This window comes from Notothenia rossii (genome assembly GCF_949606895.1).
Source record: "Notothenia rossii genome assembly, chromosome: 3".
In the NCBI taxonomy this organism is placed as follows: domain Eukaryota; kingdom Metazoa; phylum Chordata; class Actinopteri; order Perciformes; family Nototheniidae; genus Notothenia; species Notothenia rossii.
The window spans coordinates 33800720-33821289 of record NC_136901.1 but is presented as its reverse complement, the minus strand read 5'-3'; the positions used below and the strand labels follow the sequence as shown (position 1 = coordinate 33821289).

The 20570-nt window shown below is 39.2% G+C and overlaps 2 protein-coding genes across 7 annotated transcripts; one reads left to right on the top strand and one right to left on the bottom strand.

Annotated features, from left to right (window-relative positions):
- The first annotated feature begins 1188 nt into the window (after nucleotides 1-1188).
- Nucleotides 1189-6331, top strand: LOC307034333 (G2/M phase-specific E3 ubiquitin-protein ligase-like). Of its 4 annotated transcripts, none has more exons than XM_079673123.1 (13): nucleotides 1194-1405; nucleotides 2284-2401; nucleotides 2536-2648; nucleotides 2769-3068; nucleotides 3194-3285; nucleotides 3685-3726; nucleotides 3954-4021; nucleotides 4105-4197; nucleotides 4304-4614; nucleotides 4723-4901; nucleotides 5051-5223; nucleotides 5356-5570; nucleotides 5682-6331. In XM_079673123.1, the coding sequence occupies exons 5-13, from the start codon at nucleotides 3244-3246 to the stop codon at nucleotides 5921-5923; spliced, it is 1365 nt and encodes a 454-aa protein (XP_079529249.1). In that variant the 5' UTR covers nucleotides 1194-1405; nucleotides 2284-2401; nucleotides 2536-2648; nucleotides 2769-3068; nucleotides 3194-3243; the 3' UTR covers nucleotides 5924-6331. The 4 variants fall into 4 exon arrangements, with proteins under 4 accessions (XP_079529250.1, XP_079529249.1, XP_079529248.1 ...); XM_079673122.1 differs by having other exon boundaries at nucleotides 2536-2657; nucleotides 2769-3011; XM_079673121.1 differs by having other exon boundaries at nucleotides 2536-2657.
- Nucleotides 6332-6408: 77 nt separating this feature from the next.
- Nucleotides 6409-18877, bottom strand: LOC307034334 (uncharacterized protein). 3 transcript variants are annotated; one of them, XM_079673125.1, is made up of 5 exons: nucleotides 18654-18869; nucleotides 9552-9651; nucleotides 8270-9011; nucleotides 7666-7884; nucleotides 6409-7203 (listed from the first exon to the last, which is right to left on the bottom strand). In XM_079673125.1, the coding sequence occupies exons 1-5, from the start codon at nucleotides 18699-18701 to the stop codon at nucleotides 6987-6989; spliced, it is 1326 nt and encodes a 441-aa protein (XP_079529251.1). In that variant the 5' UTR covers nucleotides 18702-18869; the 3' UTR covers nucleotides 6409-6986. The 3 variants fall into 3 exon arrangements, with proteins under 3 accessions (XP_079529251.1, XP_079529253.1, XP_079529252.1); XM_079673127.1 differs by lacking the exon at nucleotides 7666-7884 and having other exon boundaries at nucleotides 18654-18877; XM_079673126.1 differs by lacking the exons at nucleotides 9552-9651; nucleotides 18654-18869 and adding an exon at nucleotides 9109-9529.
- Nucleotides 18878-20570: the final 1693 nt, after the last annotated feature.

The following is a 20570-nucleotide window of genomic DNA, read 5'->3' as shown; positions in this document are numbered from 1 at the left end:
ATTTTACTTGGAATAGCCTACGTGGTTTGCTAAAATAAACAAACGTGCTATATCTCTGATAGTATGCTAAACATAGGCCTATATTGTAATAAAAAGAGAAATATTGGCAAGTGAGCGTTGCAACGCAAGCCCTTGGCAATTGTCGCTTCTTGAGGGGAGTTTCCACTGCTTGCTACGATAACCAGGTGTATTGTTACTAGTAAAGACAAATAATTAAAAATAAATATCTGTATTGACACAGCAACGTGTACAATGGTGTTATTAGACTTGGCTACAGACTTAGGGCAGCTGTAACTGATTGCAGTTGCCACTGCTAGTGAGATGCTAAGATTTATATTTTATAAATGAGGCAAAGGACAGTTATATTTGATTGTACACATGTATAAATGTGTTATTTTAAATCCAGGCATATGTACTTAATTTGTATTATTTTCGTTGTTAATAAACAGATTAATGTCATTGTATCTGTTTTGTTGTTTAATATTTTAATTCTGGTTGAACATTTTTATTTAAATGCTTCAGATTATTCTTATTAGATATTGATATCGGTGAATCCAAACAAACCATGTTATTCCGTTAAGACAATCATGACAGTATATTAAAAATCAAGACACAATGCATGCTTTTTTATCCATCCTTTTATTGCGTTTTGAAAGTGGTGAACAATTAACATGAAGAATGTTCTCTTAAGCATGATACTCCAAGCAATCCTCATTTAACCGTATAAAGTTGATTTAATATGTTGAGGAAAGAGGGTTACAATGTAATATAATTACACCCTTGTTAAAACTTTTTGTGTGCATCAGTAAAAAGGTTATATGTCATGCATGCAAATATCAAATCATTGTGTTGCTAATTAACATAAACAGATTTTGATATGATACGTTGTATTTAATTTATTTATCTAAAATGTTGAAATCTTTGCGTTACAGCAAATAATAATAATAAAAAGAAACAGGAAATAATTTACACATTATTAGTAGATATTTATCTACAGAGTATCTAAAGAATAAACAATATAGCCTACTGAATATGTAAGAATACACTACAATAAACCATCTTACTAAAACCAATAGAAACATATATTTGTCTTTCTTAACCCTTTCATCCATGAATTATGAAAGCGTCACTCAGGATTTTTTACGGTGGCCCTGAGAGGCCAGGGTGCTGCAAATAAAAGAACGCTGCAAATAAAAAAAACGCTGCAAATAAAAAAAACGCTGCAAATAAAAAACGCCGCGATGCAAATAAAAAAGCCACAACGGAAGTGAATTACCGGGGACTATTATTGCTGATGCACATACGACGGAAGTTAATTACCGGGGACTATTATTGCTGATGCACATGCGTTTTTTTTATGCGAGAGAAGAAGAAGGCTGGGGGATCTCCGGGAAACATCTCATGGGTAAGTTTATAATGTTAAAGTTACACAGGATGTAGATAATATCTGTCGCTGCCGTATTTATGACTTTAAATGACGTTATTTTGTGTGTGGGAGCAGATTATGTGTGTAGTGTATAATGTTAGTAGAACATAGCTTTGATCAAAACTGCAGAAAGCTATTTTCAAGTTGTTTGCTTGTCTGTAAAAACTGTTTGATTCTGCTCGATTTATCCGTGCAGCTTGAACCGTTTTAAATCTAGACCACACACACACACACACACACACACACACACACACACACACACACACACACACACACACACACACACACAGACTCACAGACTCACAGTATTCTTGCGTGTTTAACTGCCTGAAACTTGTCTTGCCCTTGTCAGTGGGGAATGTCGTGATTAAGACACACTTGCAATCCATTTTGGGAGATTCCTTGTATTAAGCCAGCGTTGAAAGTAGTACTGATTAGTCTTTCCAAATGTGTTAGTGTTATTTAAAAACTAGTGCAGTGCCCGTTCGGGGCATGGCCGTTCAAAGCTTGTGCCTGTACTAAGCGGACCGATTGTTTGGCTCCCATAATTGCTGCTTGCAATGTTGTCCGGGGGGCGTACCGGAGCGCGTAGATTCGTCAAAAATAAAGGTTTAGAAAAATGAATCCCAAAAAATTCTAAATGAAGGATGCAAATCATCATGCAATCCGCAAGCCATATCCGAAAGCTTAGGTCGATCTGACAAACAGTCAGAGAGATATGCGAGCCACAGACACACACACAGACACACACACACGGACATTTCTTGCTTTATATATAGATAGATAGATAGATAGAAAGATGTTCATGCAATTGAAGCGCAAAGCAACCTAATGATACTTTATTTGTTTTCTTGCAGGTCATAATGTATTGTCCTTTTTGTGGACAGCAGCAGGACTCTAAATCAGCCTTTTGCTGTTCATGTGGCAAGGACCTCAAATTCCTGTGTGATGTTGATAAAACAGGCACAAGTGGAGGTAATTTTTATTTTTTTATTTTTTGAATTAGGCTTAGGCAATGTACACTCTATATCTTATGAGTATGGGTGAGAACACTCTATGTCTCTCTGTTCTTTGTCATTGACGATTGATTGGACTCTTATTTCAAGCAGAGGCTACAGGAAAAAGCACACTGGAGTTATTCCGGACTTTCCGGAGTGTAAAAGAGAAGGAGAGACGAGCAGGTTTTAAGAAAAAAAAAACACCATCAAAAGACAACCTGAAGGTTGTGAAGGTACATTTTTTTGCTGAGATAGACTAATAATTTGCCGACAGTCCATTCTGTCATGTATTTATAGTGTCACTGAACTAGTTAACAGTCGCCTATTTCGTTGTTTCTCTGTAGATTTCAGTAGGCCTTATGAGGCTGAAAGATGGTGTACTGAAGACTGTAAGAGGAACAGTACTTCCCCTTTTGATGCGACCAGAGTCGGATGCGGACGAATTGCAGAGAGCTGCTGAGCAAAAAATGAAGACCTTCGACAGAAATTTACATGGTGGTCCCTACGTACTGCTCTACCCTGACGGTACAAAGATAACTAATATACCAGGAACAGAAGTACCCTTCACTCTAAACGAGTACAAAGAGGTAGTGGGGAAGGCCCCACACTGTACATTTGTACAGCTGAAGATTTCTTTACATCTTGTAAGTAATTGTGAAATTAATTACCAACCAAGAAGAGCTTTTTAAATTGATTTGTTTGTCAAGGAAAGCACTCTGTTGTTCTGAGTAGTCTAAAATCCTCTTATACCTGTTCTTGTATTTCACAGCTCAGGAAACCAGCTCTGAATCCAACTCATCGGATTCAGAGGTGATCATCATGAGTCCAACTTCTGCAGAATTCAATGCAGCTGATACATTAGTGAGTACTACATTTGTTGTATCTTAGATCGCTTATATTGTAAATTCTATCTGGAAGTGAAAATGTTTCTAGATTTCACATAGACGGCATATTTTTACGATGAAACATGTCCCAAAATAGCATTTTAAATTGCGGTAAATGTTGCAGCGTCCTGGCTTACACATATTATACAAACTTAAGAAAACAACTTTATTTAGTGCAGATCCCTGCAAAATCACACCATAATAATGTGTATGTTTTTCACTGAAAGTAATAATGTAAGAAGGATCATTCCCCCTGGCGCAAATCACATACACTTTCTGTTAGAATAATAGAATTCAATATTTATGTTCAAATGTGTTAAGCTCTAGTTCTGTCAAATTTGAAGTGTCACACTGATATATTGTTTTTTACTTCCAGGTATGGGAACCTGCAGAGTCAGGCAGTGATTCAGCAGCTCCGGTAATTGTGGCTCCAAAACATTGTCTTTTGTTCACATTTAGCCTTGTCTGGAAATATTGTCACACAATTAATGTCTTAAACTACATGAAATAACGTGTCACACTGACCCAGAGATCCACGTTTGTGTACATTAGAATAGTCTTTTCTTTCTAAATCAGCCTTCAGATAGCCATGATTTAAAATACTTCAACTTACCTGTCCTATCCCTGTTATGGTTTGTGATTCAGGTCTTATTTTCTGACTCACAAGAGGGCCCAGGAACATCAGGAGGTGTGCTGGAAACTGCGTGCTATAGGTATTATACTTTCCTTTCTACAATTCAAGTATGTTTTATATGAAAACATCAACAATGTAAACTTGTGTATGTCAATTTCTCAGCAAATATACTCAGCTGTATGCGCCCATTGTAATAGAGGATAAGGATGACTCAGACAGTGTTGAGTGCAGTCATGACATTCCAGAGGATACAAAGTAAGAGAAAAGTTACCCTTACTTCAACTGTGGTTGTTATTTTTCCTGATCAAAAATGTGTGCTATGGTGTACCATTTAACATGGTCATAATTTATCTGATGACAGGGTGGACCAGCAATCACTTTCTGAGATAACTGCAAACCTGGCCCTAGAGATTGACCATCGAGCTGTCAGCAGATTTAACATCTGTCGCTCGAACATCTGGGATGGAGCAGTCAGAGGATTCAAAAGGGCAACATTCTCAGAAAAGAAAGACATCCTGGTGAAATTCTCTGACGATGAAGGGAGGTTTGAGGAAGGTCTCGATACAGGTGGCCCCAAGAGAGAATTCCTCTCCCTTCTCATGAAAGAGCTGAACAAACGGCCCATATTTGATGGACCTGTGGAGAGCCGCTACCTGGTCTACAATTCAACAGGTTCTGTTTTGTGTATAATGTTTTAAAAGAACCCATATTTCAACCTTGCAGTGTTTTCAAATATAGAAACTGATTTAATATTTCTTTATTCTGCATTATCTTGGACAGCTATCAGAGAGGATGAGTATTATTTAGCAGGGAAGATGATTGCTGTGTCCATTGTGCATGGTGGACCAGGTCCTAATTTTCTGTCAGAGGATCTGGTCAGCTACATCTCAGGGCAGAGCAGTTTCAAGGCATCTGTCGGAGACATTACAGATGAGGAGATAGGGAAAGTCCTACAAGAGGTATGAGAAGGGTGTGAAATTCTAGAATAGGTAAAGAGAGAGTTTTGTCCACTTAAACCATTCTTTCAAGATATACTTCTGGCATTACCATTTTTTATAATTACGTGTCATATTTGAAATGTGTGGGACTCTGTTATCTCTTCTTTTAGATTCAGAATTCACCCTCAGTGGAGATCCTTCAGGACTTGATGATACGGAACAGTGCCATGTTGCAGACTGCTGGGTGCTTCAGACATGTCAGGTCATGTGAAGAAAAAAGAATGATAGTAGAGGATTACCTGAAGTGGTACATAATCCACAGGAACAACACTGCAATCGAAAGGTAGGTTTTTGTATTTCATTGTTATTGCTAAAATAATTATGAAAAACGTGTTGCTGTTGTCCCATTTTCTTGCTTACTTACTTCTACATGATGCACATGTATCTTTGCATGCATCTTTTAATTGTATTTTAGATTCAAGGCTGGACTTGAAAGTTTGCAGTTTCTGACAGCTCTGCAGCAGCATCCGACGGTCCTGACCCCTGCTCTCTGTCATGCCGATGTGAAGCTGTCTGCTGCAGAGATGGAAAATCTGTTCCAGCCTGAATTTAGTCAACAGGGAAGCAACAGAAGGGCTCAGGAAGAGAAAGCTATGAGTTACTGGGCAGATTATCTTCTCGATTGTGAAGGTTAGTCAATTTGCTCTTGTCTGATTTTTATACACACAGATTATAAAGAGTTCCGGTGTTGATGTAGATAGTATTTACTGTCAATTGATTCCAATGTTCTCTACTTTTTAGAAAATGACAGCTCAGTGACCTTGGAGGAGGTGTTAATGTTCGCTACAGGTGTGCCATGTGTGCCTCCTGCTGGTATGAGTCCTCTGCCACGCCTTCAGTTCCTATGTTCTACAACGTCAACATTCCCAATGACAAATACCTGTGCCAACATTTTAAAGCTTCCTCTTTTGGACACTTATGGTGCCTTCAAAGCCAACATGAACTTTGGCATTAATAATTCCCCCGGCTTTGGGTGCCTTTAAACAATTAAATAACTTGTGGTAAAAGTTAATGTTCCCACACACAGTAGCTACACAGTCCGTTGTTTTAATGTTGCGATCTGTCAGACCAAAATGTTGTGACGTAAGAGAGATGTGAGTATTTTTCATGGCAGATTTGTCCTATTTCATATCTAACATGTGAACAACACCACACATTTGTATTGTATTGTTATTGTATTCTCGTTAGGTAGGTAAGGTAGACCGTGGTTAAATCAAGAGTTCAGAACATGTGTTAAGATGTTTTACAAATATTTACATAAACAGTAAATAAAGACTGCAAAAGGCACCTTGTTGTGCAAATTTTGTTTTGCCCATTTTATCAACATGTTTTTACATGGACTTTGTGAAAGAGTAAAGCTGAATGACTCTTCATTAAATGGTTTAAAAGTGTTTCATTTTAACGTAAGGACTTGTTTTTCTACGTATAGCATATGTTACACACTCGCTACAAAGATGACACAGCTGTAGCTGGTTCACAAGATTTTATTCTCAGATCCACTGTGAAAACAGAAATAACAGTAGCATATGTGACTGATGCAATGAATGAATGTTATTGTTGATTCATCAATTTGTTATGGGCTGTGTCTGAAATCACTCAATACTCCCTATATAGAATTCCCTATATAAGGAGTAGGGAGTAGTGAATGAGTGATTTCGGACACGCCTTGGTCTTTAAAATGTCAGAAAGTGAAGCCTCACAGAGAACAAATTAATCCAGCAAATATTCACATTTTAGAGGCTGGAACCTGCTTATATTCAAAATTAAAATCAATTACCAAAATATTAGGTGTATAATCTTCTGACGATCGACCATTCAACTGATAACACGGATGTAACACTAAACATGTTTTACAAAATACATGAATATGCTGTATGTTTATTTAAACAAAGAAAGGTTTCAGTCTAATGACTTATGCAAAGATACAAGCTGAATATTTCACTGGACTTATCTACTCAGAATTGCAGCATTCTAAATAATATTCAACCTACATTGGAAACTTGTACACACAAAAAAGGTTCTGGGGGGCTGGTGGGGCAATGTATTCTACACTCCAGACATGTTTTTCATGGAAATGTAATTCTGAACAGCAGCTGTCCAGTTCACTGGTGGAGCCAACCCACTCCGTCTTTGCAAGTCCACAAAATGCATCTCCAGATTCTCATCACCACACAAATTGTACTGGGATGATGCTTGCATGATGCCATCAAAGTGGTGTAGGGCTTCCCAGGACACTGGAAATCCACACTCCCTTCCGCCAAACCTATGACCAGTCATAAATTGAAACATGAGTCAAGTGATTACAAATGGATCATTTAACCCCCCAAACATGCTAGATAAGCATTATAACTAAAACTCCATTGAGTCAGTTCTTCGTTAATTAAATCCTAAACAAAGAGCTTTGACTTGAGAAATTAATCTCAGGTTGACAGCAGCTCTTTCAGTCAAATATGGTCATTCTACTCACTTTCTAACACAAGGTACTTTTTGGAATTGAGTAAGATAAATCGACAGAATAGCTTTGGATATCTTCTGATTTAGGTTTTGTGTTGGAATCCATTTTTAGTCGTTTAAGACTTGAAATCATTTTGAAATAATGAGTTTTCAGACTAAATGAATCACGTTATTTATCAAGTGACAAACTTGTCATATTGGGCTGATACACCAAATTATATGAAGTCAGATATATTTTAAAGTAATATTACCAAACAATTTGAATACAAACCTGTGAGGCAGGTGGTACATGGCATCAGGTTTACCTGATGGACACTGAGACAGGCGAACAGGTCTGATGGTGTGGTTGTTCCACAGCTGTCTGTACTCATCGAGGTCTTTTTGGAAGATGCCCAAAAACACATATCGCAGCAGACACTTGTGCTCATGGCTCCCATTGAAGAGGTGCCTCTCTCTAAGGTCACTGAAGAGCTCGATCCAGAACTGAGTCCTAATGGTGGAATTCAAAACTTTTGTATTTCATGAAAAAAAGACAACTTCAAGTAAAAAGTCACAATATTTCTAGAGATGTTGAACATTTCTTGGTGCGCTCCTACATTATTTCATTTGGGAGCACATAAACCCCCTTGGGAAAATGTTAGTGTACAGCTCTAATGTAATTTCACAATTTTTTTCATCCAGATAGATTTAAAGTATTTGGGCACCTCTGTACCACACACCCCCACACCCCCACACACACACACACACACACACACACACACACACACACACACACACACACACACACACACACACACACACACACACACACACACACACACACACACACACACACACACACACACATTATTGGACCTGACCTTAAAAGGCTATACCTTTGCTTTCTGAAGAAAGACCACCAACTCTCGATGCGCTGGTTTGCAGTTGAGGTACCATACATGTGACTGAGGGCTCCTGCAAAATCATCTGTGTGTTGAGATCGTAATGTGCAGTTAATGGCTGCCATAGTGCCGTTTTCAGTTCCACAGTCAGTGCGAAGGCGGGCTGGAAGTAGTCCAAACTCCGATACACACTGCAGGTAGTACTGCGCAATGATGCCCGGATCGTTGTTAGTGCTGCCACTCCTGAGCCACATAACTTTCCTTGAAAAGCCGTCGATGCAGCCACTGATGGCAATACCAAAGGGTTTAAGTTTATCATATCCATCAGCGTGCCACACTTGGTTTGGTCCTGCTGTGACGTATCCCCTTCGGACAAACCTTCGCCTGGAACGAAGTTGAACACCAGATGGATCTAGTCTGGAAATCGTCTGTCTAACATCCTCCCTTTTTACTGTCAGGTGATACTTTTGTTGCAATGTCTGCCACATAGCTCTGTAACCCAACAGCCGACCCGAGCCTCTCAGTTCATGTGCAACAGTTTGGTGTACAGTGCCAATGGGAGTGTAGTCTGTCCTTCTTGTTAAGCCAGCGTTCTGTAGCCTCCTCTTTAAGGTCCTCAGACTAAGAAAAATGTTGTGTCTTTTTTCTAGAAAATCAAGTATCACTTCATAAGCGTGTCCCTCCGTGAAGTACTTGTGGATGAGGCCTGCCTTGATTCCTTCATTAGATGCTGTGACTGAAGGGAAAAGACAACAGTGTCATTAGGAATGAAACTTAATAACAAAAAACCTATTAAGAAAAAAATGAAAATGTATCAGTAATGAGGAAAATACCTGAAATGTTTGATGCATAAGTGTATGTTTTCAGTATGTTCAATGCGTGAACAATTCCAGACATGAGGAGCAAAAAAGAAGAGAAATAAACAGGCAAAGGACAACATATTGGGATACTTACATAATTGGTAAGGATAAAAATACATATCAATCTAGAGGTAGCAAACAAAAAGGTACCCTTTTAATGCCTGTATTTGTGCATAAACGCATCAGAAGGCTCAACCCTCAGCACATGAAGGAGCACATAATTGGTCAACTTTGGTATTTCACCTGATTTTTTTACTTGTTGGCATTTTTTTTTATCAGTAGTTCTAAATCATGTTGAAATTGCCATGACTGACAATAATATGTGTATAGCATATATTAAAATGGCAACAAATCATATACAAATAAGACATTATCACTGTACTGGTGAAATTCTTGACTTTTAAGGAGGAGCTTACCATCTTCGAGAAAGGGAGCCAAACATTCAATGTTGCTGCCACAGGAGCCGCAAAACCTCCCAAAACACCCAGCAGTCCCACAATATGGACAATACATTGCCTGTGGAAAAAGAGCAATGTGAATGTTATTCATTTGCAATTAAGTAACAGCTACTTGGTAAGCTATTGCAGCAGGTAATGTTACCTGCAAACAGCTGACACTAATTTAACAGCAGATATCAGCTGCAATCACTTAATATCTGAACCATGCATCTACAATGTCAAAATACATTAAAAAAAAAAAGAAAGATTTAAAGCCAGTACACTTCTCAAAGGAAGCACGTCTTGGATAGGATAGAGACCCTTCTCTATCTCTAAGCAGGATAAGAGACCCTCATTTATCTCTAGACAGGCACATTTAGATGACATGTTGATGGAGTCAAGATTGACTACAGGATGTTAGTGAAGATCTATACTTGTATGTATTCAATATAGGGCTGGGCAACGATTATAACGCGTTAACTTGCCCAGCCCTAATTCAGTAAAAGTTGTTCCTTCAGAGCATGTTGAGGAGAGGACCCGAGCTCGTCTGTTGAATAAAGGCATATTCAACTTACTTTGTGTGTCTTAGCATCATCTTTAAGTCCCGGTGTTACAGTACAAGTTGAGTCATGACAACTGGCGACATTCTATTATTTTCGTCATAGGAATCCGGGGCGTGTACATTGAGGACCCATTGTTGACTTACCAGGAAAGAAACATCGTTTGTCGTTTACGTTCATCTTTTGCTATATCTGCCTTCCTAAGATCACTTTGCTGCACATTCAGTACTCGTATGTGAGGTTGTGGGGGAGAGGTCGATATCGTGACGCTTACAGGGAGGTATCGAACATTACAAAGTAGGTGACTGTGTAGATGCCTGTTCAAAATATTGCAAACTTGAATAAATCATTTAAATTATATTATTTGTTTCCGACTTTCATTTGTTCATCGTTCTTAATGTGATGTATATTAGCTTTGATAGCTGTCCATACCTTCAGACAGCCTAAAAGTAAAACACAAGTTGTTTATTCACAAACGCTCATCGACATGACTGGATCACTCATGACAAGTTGTGATCAGCTCCGATTAAATTGTGATATCAATTCTGTAGCTATTCTCCAGGGAGCACGTTTTTTTTGATGAAATACCTGTATCCCTCTCATCACAACAAGACTCTACACTGTACAGGAAAAACAATTACATACATGAAAATAACCTTGATGCATGGGAATGAAACACACAAACTATCTTCCGTGGCTATGCTGATATGTCACAGTAACAGTCAACCACATAAAAGTAAGTCCAGCGGGGCACACGTTGAATACATATAATACAGTAGTTCTATTATGCCTTTAAGCCTATACGTTTAACCCATAAGAACCCGGACCCATTTCTACTTTTGGGGAAATTAAGGGGAACGTCATTTAGACTAAATAGACACATTTCTGACAAGTAACCCCCCTAGTGTCAAATATCTGAAATGTGACATATATGTCACATTGGGCTTTAATCGTAAAGTAACTCTTATTTATAACTTCATTAATGAGGATGATGTTTTGGTTTACATTTGTTTGAACATACTTTCAATTGAATAATAAAGAATATGTTAACTAAATATAATTGAATCAGCTAAATTAACTGAGCAGATCATAATCATATTTGTAATTGTACATATATGTCACTCTGGGTTTACTGTGAATGTTTAGGGTTAATGTCCCGATGTGACACCAGTGTCACAGCAATATTTATGGCATTTGTTTCATATCAATTTCATCAAGAAATGTTTCTACAACATATGTATATGTAATCAGAATCAGAAAAGAGCCAAAGACAGCTTAATGTTTAACAAATGACATGTCATGTAAGCATTTTTATTCTTAAATGGCTTGAATGTTAGCTTTAGCAACAAAAAACATTTCCAAATGTAGCTAGTTCTGTCACATGTGTTAGCCTGGCACATGGACATCTTGGACATGTTGTTATGGGAACACAAAAGCAAATGACAAGGACCATGACCCACCAGACTGTTCAGTGTGTGTCACTTAGGGACTTCATGAGACAAAAAAGGCTAAAGTTGTATAAGGAACTTTCCAGAGCATTTAAAGTTCATGTGACACCTGTGTCTAAGCAATTATGTCTGTCTTCCGTGTTGCACCATGAGGACCCACTGATATAAAATGCTTAACCGTCTAAGTTGCAACCATGCACTTTTTGGAGGGCTAAGTGCCAGCTTGACATCTTTTTGGCTTCATTTATAGAAGGAAAGACAACAGTGATAGTTATGTTTCAGAATAACATTTATTGGAAATTGTTAGAACAATCTCCCTGGTCACCGGCTTGAGCTTGAGCCTCAGGATCCATGTATCTGTGATCCTCTCCAGAATGGAAGGAGTCATCACATACAGAGCATCAACTAGTTCCTGAACAGTGTCCTTCACATGCTGATATCCAAGAGAGGGAGTTCCACAGTCACAAGATGGAGGAATAGAAAGCAGTATTCAATGTTTACTTCAGATTAGCTCCACGTCAGAAATGAGCATGCTTGTCATATGTCTCTCTCCATAGAGGCTGAATCATCATGTTAATCACATAGCTATCATATGCCTCAAACAGTCCTGATGCTCTTCTAGGTAATCACACATCCTGTCGTGTTCACAGCTACAGTTGATACCTTTGTTATCATGTTACCCTCATGTTGGAAGAGGACATTCAGGATTTTGCCAACAGAAATAATAAACTGTGTGTGTGTGTGTGTGTGTGTGTGTGTGTGTGTGTGTGTGTGTGTGTGTGTGTGTGTGTGTGTGTGTGTGTGTGTGTGTATATGTGTGTGTGTCTAAGAAGTGCAGCCTTTACAAAAGAAATCTGCATTGAGAGAGGGCTCCCCAACACAGTACGTGTGGTACCACATAGTGCACCCAGTGCACTCGATCTTAAAAATAAACAGAAAAACGACTTGTTAGAATATTGACAAACATTTTAACATCCCTCATCCAGAGTAAGCAGTAATCAAGTTGTTTACATTTCATTAAGCAAGCAATGTATAGTTTTAGATCTTAGCTGTTTTCCTTTCTGTTTAGAGTCCATGCTCAGAAGTTTCTTCAACTGCTCCAGTGTCATCCCATAGTGCAAAGGCATGCAAGTTTGGTGAATTAAAGTAAACATTTATAATATCTGTTATAGAGAGTGTTCACCCAGTGCTGTAGAGGTAACCAATCCAGGGTGTATCCCAGTCCTCCAGCCAAATGTTGGTCAGGAAATAAATACAACTTCTTACCCATTGGTCAACCTTAGGCCCTATGCTATGTTCCCCACAGGCCCGACACAGCTCGGATAGGTCATCTGTAAAAAAATTATTAAGAAATACAGGCATTAAGGTATTGAAATGCCAAATAAGACACAATATTTATGTTTCCCCTGTCTAGTCCTGTATACCTGAGTTGTTCACCAGAGCCATTGCCATCTTTAACCTCATTGAGGCCACTCCTTCCTGGTCCACTGGGTACTGGACCTGTTGTTTTTGCAGTATTTGCTCTGCAAGCTTAAAAGGTCTGTCATAAGTATCTTCATATTTTTTGTTAATTACAGATGGTTATATATACACACACACATTACTAAATGTTACCTTCAGAACCAACACACCGCAGCACGTAGAATCCATCTGTTTGGGATGATCGATTGTTGTGCAGGCCCATCTCCCAACTGAAGGTCTGTGTTTCCGGACCAGCGATCTACATAGGAAACAGATAGATTGGGTTTTGTATATAAGCCCAATTCAGATCCTTTTTTAAGTCAAGAAGAGCTGCATGTTCACACAGGACAATCTAATGGTATTCAAGTAAAACAGTAGTAATCAGGAACATGATTTATGTGGCTTTGTGTTGCTCCCTCTTAATATAATAAAAAATCCTGAATATGTCTAGTAAACACATTAGAGCTTATATTTTATTCACCTTGTTACATCTTTGCATCTGATTAATTGCTCTTCCGTGGCCCCCAATGGGTTCAAGAACAGGGACCTGTTCTCATTCAGATACATGATCTATGGAAGTGCAAAGAAATTATTAAAGTGTTGAGTGTTGAATAAATAAAAATGTCTTGACCCATTAACATTTTAGATTACTTACAATGAGGGTCCAGTGTGCCCCGTCACAGACAGCTCCGGCCGCCACCTCATGTTTTGACAAATCCAACTGAAAAATATTTGTACATACATCAGTACATACATATGTTCATATATACACTTATTTCTAGTACTCTACTCACCTTTCTTAAGCCTCCCTTGTGGGTTCCCTGCCAGAGGGAAGTCATTAGGTAGGAGTCCACAATGAAGACCCCAGCTTTGGCCCCAACCCATGCCAGATAGGCATTCACAATCTATGAATACACCAGTATCTTTTGAACCCATTTTCAGAATGATCAGTTTGCCTACTTACATTTTTCATATACAGTAGGCTTACCTCTCCCTCCAACTCCTCTCCCGGGGCCAAGACCAACAGATTTTGACTGTATATTTTGTATGGGCCATACTTGGCCCACAGTGTCTCTTGTCTCCTCCCTGCCCATATGTCTCGGATTACTATAAAAAAAGGCATGTTAGTTATTAATGAAATGCATACTTTAAGGTGTACTTTTTTTCAGTTTACTTACAAGTCTCTACATCAGAGGATGCTCCTCGTGCCTGGCACTCTGTTGTGGAGGTGGAGGTGGGTGTGGGTGTGGAGGTGGGTGTGGGTGTGGAGGGCAGTGGAGCAGCCAGAGGAGAAGGATCCAACACTTTTTGTAATTTAGCAGGGATCCTCTCCTCTGGCTGGACATAGTGTTTCAAATGATCAATGTTCACTCTCATTGTCTTTTTTCCTTTTTTTGTAGCAAGGTCCGCTACCTTCGCCTCAATTTTTAGGATCCTGAATGGTCCCAACATGTCTGCCTCTAGCTTTCCTCCTTTCCTCTGTTCCGACCTTTTGTTGCGTTTTAAAACGAAATCCCCCACTTGAAAATTGTCCACTTGCCCACCTTCTTTCCTCTTGCGGATCTTATCTTGGCTTTTTTCTATGTTACCTTTCACCCTCGCGAAAACTGCCTCCTGTTTTTTGAGTCCCTCGAAGACTTCCTCCATTTGCAACAAGTTGCTCACTTTCTCTTCCGTTATCTGCCACAGAAAAGCGTCAGAATGTTGAGAAAACATTGATGTTTGAAATAGTATGAATAATTAAAAAGGATGAGGACATTATCAGATCTTACCTCATACTCCTTGGGCACCTCTGACGGGTACCTCGCTTCCCTCCCAAACATCAGAAAATAAGGACTGAACTTGGTGGTCAGCTGGGTTTTCGTTCTCAGACCAAACATCGTCCCTTGGAGGAGTTGGTCCCACCGTTTGGGCTCACCCTCCACCAGTTTGTTCAGGGACCTAAATTCAGGTCAAGTACAAACACAAGAAGGTAGAACAGAAATTGGTTTCTAATATATGATAAAGCAGCTGATTTATTTACTTTTGTTGTATTTTTAGCTATGAATTCTGATTAGTTCATATAGGAACAGTAATGTTTGTTATTCTATGAACAAATATACCTTTGTATTGTGCCATTTAGTTTTTCCACCAAACCATTTGTTTGTGGGTGGTACGGCGAGCACAGGCTTCTTTTGATGGCCAGCTTCTCACAAAGGTTATAGTTGACCTTGAAGTGAACATTGGGACAAACAGGAAATAAATAAGTTAGCACAGCAGTTACATAATGGGGAGTCATAATTCTTCACAGCAGTACCTTATTGCAAAATTCCCTGCCTTGATCTGTTAGCAGTCTTTTAGGTGCACCAAATTTGTAAAAGAAATCAAGAATACACTTGGTCACCTCATCTGCTGTTTTATTTTTAAGTGGGTATGCCTCTGCCCATTTGGTGAAATAATCAACCATTACACAAATGTACTGATTGCCACCATCGGTTACTGTGAGTTTACCCACTAGGTCCATGCCGACAAGCTCCAGAGGCTCTGTTACCTCAGATGAAAAAAATACACATGAGCATTGCAGTACATTACTGTTGGCATGTTTGAAAGCTGAAACTGTCTGCAAATGTGTCCTGTACTTCAATAGGAGTGTACTCTTTCTTCTCCTTGATAGTGGCCCTCTTGGATTGGCACTGGGGACACGCAGCAATCTGAACAAAAAAACACACTATAAACCTTTATGTGTTGCACTTTTGTACCATAATGTGTAATTTACCTCATTATTTTGAACTCACCCACTTGCGGATGTCCTCCGTCATGCCAGGCCAATAGAACCGCTGAATGATGGCCAGATGAGTTTTCTCCATTCCAGCGTGTCCACCAATTAGGCTGCAGTGGAACTCTATGAAGAGCTCGTTGGCTTCTTCACTTGATAAGACCACTTTTGCAAGGTGCTCAGTCCTGTTTTTTTTCCTCCTGCATATGTAGTGCAGGTCTCCGTCTGGTATTGAAATGTCATAATTATACATGTATCAACAGTGTTATCAAAGCAGATGATGTTCTGAAGACCACATGTCTGAAATGGTTACCTTTAATCCTGAAGGACTCAGCTCTTCTTTTGATAGCAAACCTCTGTTTGTTAGTCAAGCCTTCAGGATATATATGGCGGATATGGAAATCCAACAGTTCTTTCACCATGTTTGCATCCATGGTTTGCTGGCCCTCTCTAATATTAAGCCCTACACAAATGCTGTCCCTCCAACACACACACAGGCAAACAACTACTCACTAAATTAACACACAACACACAAGGACAAACAAACAATCACATTCAGTACTCACGCACAATCGATCTTTCTCTGTCGAATCTCACTATTCTATCGCTATGTATCTGTCTCTCGCTCTAAATGTCTCTCTCGCTCTAACTCTAAATGTCTCTCTCGCTCTAACTCTAAATGTCTCTCTCGCTCTAAATGTCTCTCTCTAAATGTCTCTCTCGCTCTAAATGTCTCTCTCTAAATGTCTCTCTTGCTCTAACTCTAAATGTCTCTCTCGCTCTAAATGTCTCTCTCTCTAAATGTCTCTCTCGCTCTAAATGTCTCTCTCGCTATGTCTCTCGCTATATCTCTCTCGCTATCCTCATACATTTGTGTCATTTCCACCAGTTTATATAGCACTAGAGACAATCAAGGAGCAGATCACAGCTTGTCCCAGATGGTCAGCTGTGGCCAGCTGTGATCGATCCTGTGATGAACACGTGCTTCAGTTACAGTGTTGGGTGTAATGCGTTACAAAAGTAACGGAGTTACAGTAATGTATAACTGTTAGCTGTAACGAAGTAATGTAATGCATTACTAATAAAATGTGGGTAATATATTGCCCGTTACAATTCTCAGTAACGCAGTAACAACACATTTTAACCCGAAATTAAATGGTTTTATGTTTTTGAACCATTTACCAACATTGCAAGACATTCTGACACCAGAGAAAAATTGTTTACCCTTCAGGCTCATCAAGATCCAGGCTGTCGGATGTTCTTTTCCCCATGACTGCCTCACTGCACAAATATCCCGCTTATTACATACTAAACACACTACAGAGCCCATTCCGTGTTCCTGCTAGTATTTACTTCCTCTCTGCCTTCTTCTGGTGATTTATCTGACGTTCAGCGCTCCGTCTTTTAACCTCTTTTGCTTTCTCTTTCTTGATCCTCCTTAGCAACCTTCATTGTAGTCATCAACAGTGGTCTGTACTACTGTATTAACAACGTGTCACAGGTTCAATGAATCAGAATCGAGTATTCAACTAAGCCGTGTAATAAAAGTTGTGAGTAGCCTTAATGGCCTACACAGTTGTTATGCTATACCACATTGTCCTTCACTGGATGTATAATGAGCTGCACTTAACTACATTTTAGCATTTAAAATACTTAGCCATTCTTTTAAGGTTATTTTGGTAGAGTAACTCAAAAATAGGCTAATATAAAAGTAGTGTTAGTCATTACATTTCAGAGACAGTAATATTGTAATGTAACGTAGCCTATTACTTAAAAAAGACATTAGTAAGTAATGTACTGTCTTACATTTTGGAAGTAACTTGCCCAACACTGCAGATGATCCAGTCATCTCGATGTTGCTTTCGGGCTGTGAATAAACAACTTGTGTTTTACTTTTAGGCTATCAAAGCTACTATACATCACATTAAGAATGATGTACAAATGTTTTATATGTATTCAACGTGTGCCCCGCTGGACTTACTTTTATGTGGTTGACTGTTACTGTGACATATCAGCATAGCCACGGAAGATAGTTTGTGTGTTTCATTCCCATGCATCAAGGTTATTTTCATGTATGTAATTGTTTTTCCTGCACAGTGTAGAGTCTTGTTGTGATGAGAGGGATACAGGTATTTCATCAAAAAAACGTGCTCCCTGGAGAATAGCTACAGAATTGATATCACAATTTAATCGGAGCTGATCACAACTTGTCATGAGTGATCCAGTCATGTCGATGAGCGTTTGTGAATAAACAACTTGTGTTTTACTTTTAGGCTGTCTGAAGGTATGGACAGCTATCAAAGCTAATATACATCACATTAAGAACGATGAACAAATGAAAGTCGGAAACAAATAATATAATTTAAATGATTTATTCAAGTTTGCAATATTTTGAACAGGCATCTACACAGTCACCTACTTTGTAATGTTCGATACCTCCCTGTAAGCGTCACGATATCGACCTCTCCCCCACAACCTCACATACGAGTACTGAATGTGCATCAAAGTGATCCTATGGAGGCAGATATAGCAAAAGATGAACGTAAACGACAAACGATGTTTCTTTCCTGGTAAGTCAACAATGGGTCCTCGATGTATACGCCCCGGATTCCTATGACGAAAATAATAGAATGTCGCCAGTTGTCATGACTCAACTTGTACTGTAACACCGGTCGGCTCAGATCCGTTTGTTTAGAAAACAGCTAACGTTAGCAGATAAAAGTAGCTATGTTCTACTAACATTATACACTACACACATAATCTGCTCCCACACACAAAATAACGTCATTTAAAGTCATAAATACGGCAGCGACAGATATTATCTACATCCTGTGTAACTTTAACATTATAAACTTACCCATGAGATGTTTCCCGGAGATCCCCCAGCCTTCTTCTTCTCTCGCATAAAAAAAACGCATGTGCATCAGCAATAATAGTCCCCGGTAATTAACTTCCGTCGTATGTGCATCAGCAATAATAGTCCCCGGTAATTCACTTCCGTTGTGGCTTTTTTATTTGCATCGCGGCGTTTTTTATTTGCAGCGTTTTTTTTATTTGCAGCGTTTTTTTTATTTGCAGCGTTCTTTTATTTGCAGCACCCTGGCCTCTCAGGGCCACCGTATGTTTTCCTTATTAATAAGTCACAAATCACAAACTCAGTAAATGAACACTGACATAAAAAAAACACAGAAAATGACCACTAGTTGTCATAAAGTAAAACAGTATAGGAAATTACAGTCTTTTCAAGTGAATGTATATATTTATATATAAAACAAGCAATAGAAGCACACTTACTGTCAAGTAGCCTATACCAACATTAACATAAGATAATCCTTATGTGTATTATGTATGATGGAAATCCATCAAGGGTGAAAGGTTATATCATGTGCACAGCTATTGCTTATGGCAATGAAAATCGTATTGGTCCCGCCATGCGTTTTAGAACGGGGATGATTTTAACCGTTTTTATTTCAGGGGGGATGCCATCCCCCCTCAACTCGAGTACCGACTATTATCATAAAAATAGCACGTTTATTTATTTTAACAAACCACGTTCTCCAAGTAAAATCTATAGAACATATGTTTAATCTTTTTGAAAAATATGATCGGACCATCAGTAACAGATAGTGCTGTGTACCTGGACTCACATTCAGGTTCAGGTCCGGACTCAAGTCCAGAGGTTCAGGTTCAGGTCCGGACTTATAAGTCCGGACTTGTGTCAAGTTGTGTGAGTAACTAAAGTGAACTTATTGTGAGCTAATTATCAATTGAAAATAAACTCATAATCAACTCAAATTCAAACTCGTCAGGTTTATTGTGCCCCCTTCCAACTTGTGTCTACACCATGTCTTTTCTAGAACTCTACATGTGTTACTAACTACACAACACAACTACATACATAGTGATGTACATACAAGACTCAATATCCAAGAGTACAAGTCTATGTGTTCTTGTTCAAGAACAACAGCATATTGACATTGTCTGGGTGAAGTGTTGCTCTTTCGGCAGACACTATATCACCATACATACAAAGGAGTTAGCTTAGCTACACTACCATATATGGCAACCAGTATCCCACGCTGTCAGTGTCCACTATGTCTAAACCAGCTTCCCTTGACGTCACACAGATCTCGCGAGCAGTTGCGATATTTTGCGAGACTTCGTGAGCTCAGTAATGGCCGCCATATCAGAAGCCAAAACAATGTTTTTCGTCTTTTCTCAGCGCAAATGTCTCGATCTATGGAAGGTTTTAGATGGTTTAGAACAAAAAGGAGAATATACGTAAGTACCGGTTCCCGACGTTCCGGTTTTAACCGGACTTGAACCGAAACTTTTTACAAGTCCAGTACCGGTCCGGCGTACCGGTACGCAGCACTAGTAACAGATCATCAGTCTTGTGTACAGATCAGTCCGATAAAGTCATGCTAAAACAGCGACATTTTACGCGATAAATACGGGTTTAAATATCAGCATTTGCCACGGAAGGCGAGTGGCAGCTACCGTAAACCTTCTCTTAACTCTTAACTTGTGGCATTTACTTGCCACGGCAAGTTGTGGCATATAGCCTACTTGCCACGGCAAGTTGTGGCATATATAAGTTGTGGCATATACTTGCCACGGCAAGTTATGGCATGGTTGTGGCATTTACTTGCCACGGCAAGTTGTGGCTGTGGCATATACTTGCCACAGATACCACATCTGTGGCATATACTTGCCACAGATACCACGGAGTAGCGGCCTCTGTGGCAGATGCCGGAAGTACTTGCCACTGCCC

Coding starts and splice junctions, on each gene's coding strand:
- LOC307034333 (XM_079673123.1), top strand. CDS start 3,244: ATGAGTCCAACTTCTGCAGAATTCAATGCAGCTGATACATTA. Junction 4,022..4,104: donor CTGGAAACTGCGTGCTATAG/GTATTATACTTT, acceptor TCAATTTCTCAG/CAAATATACTCAGCTGTATG. Junction 5,571..5,681: donor TTATCTTCTCGATTGTGAAG/GTTAGTCAATTT, acceptor TCTACTTTTTAG/AAAATGACAGCTCAGTGACC.
- LOC307034334 (XM_079673125.1), bottom strand. CDS start 18,701: ATGCGAGAGAAGAAGAAGGCTGGGGGATCTCCGGGAAACATCTCATGG. Junction 9,012..9,551: donor GGCTCCCTTTCTCGAAGATG/GTAAGCTCCTCC, acceptor TTTTCCCTTCAG/TCACAGCATCTAATGAAGGA. Junction 7,885..8,269: donor TCTTTCTTCAGAAAGCAAAG/GTATAGCCTTTT, acceptor TTCCACCATTAG/GACTCAGTTCTGGATCGAGC.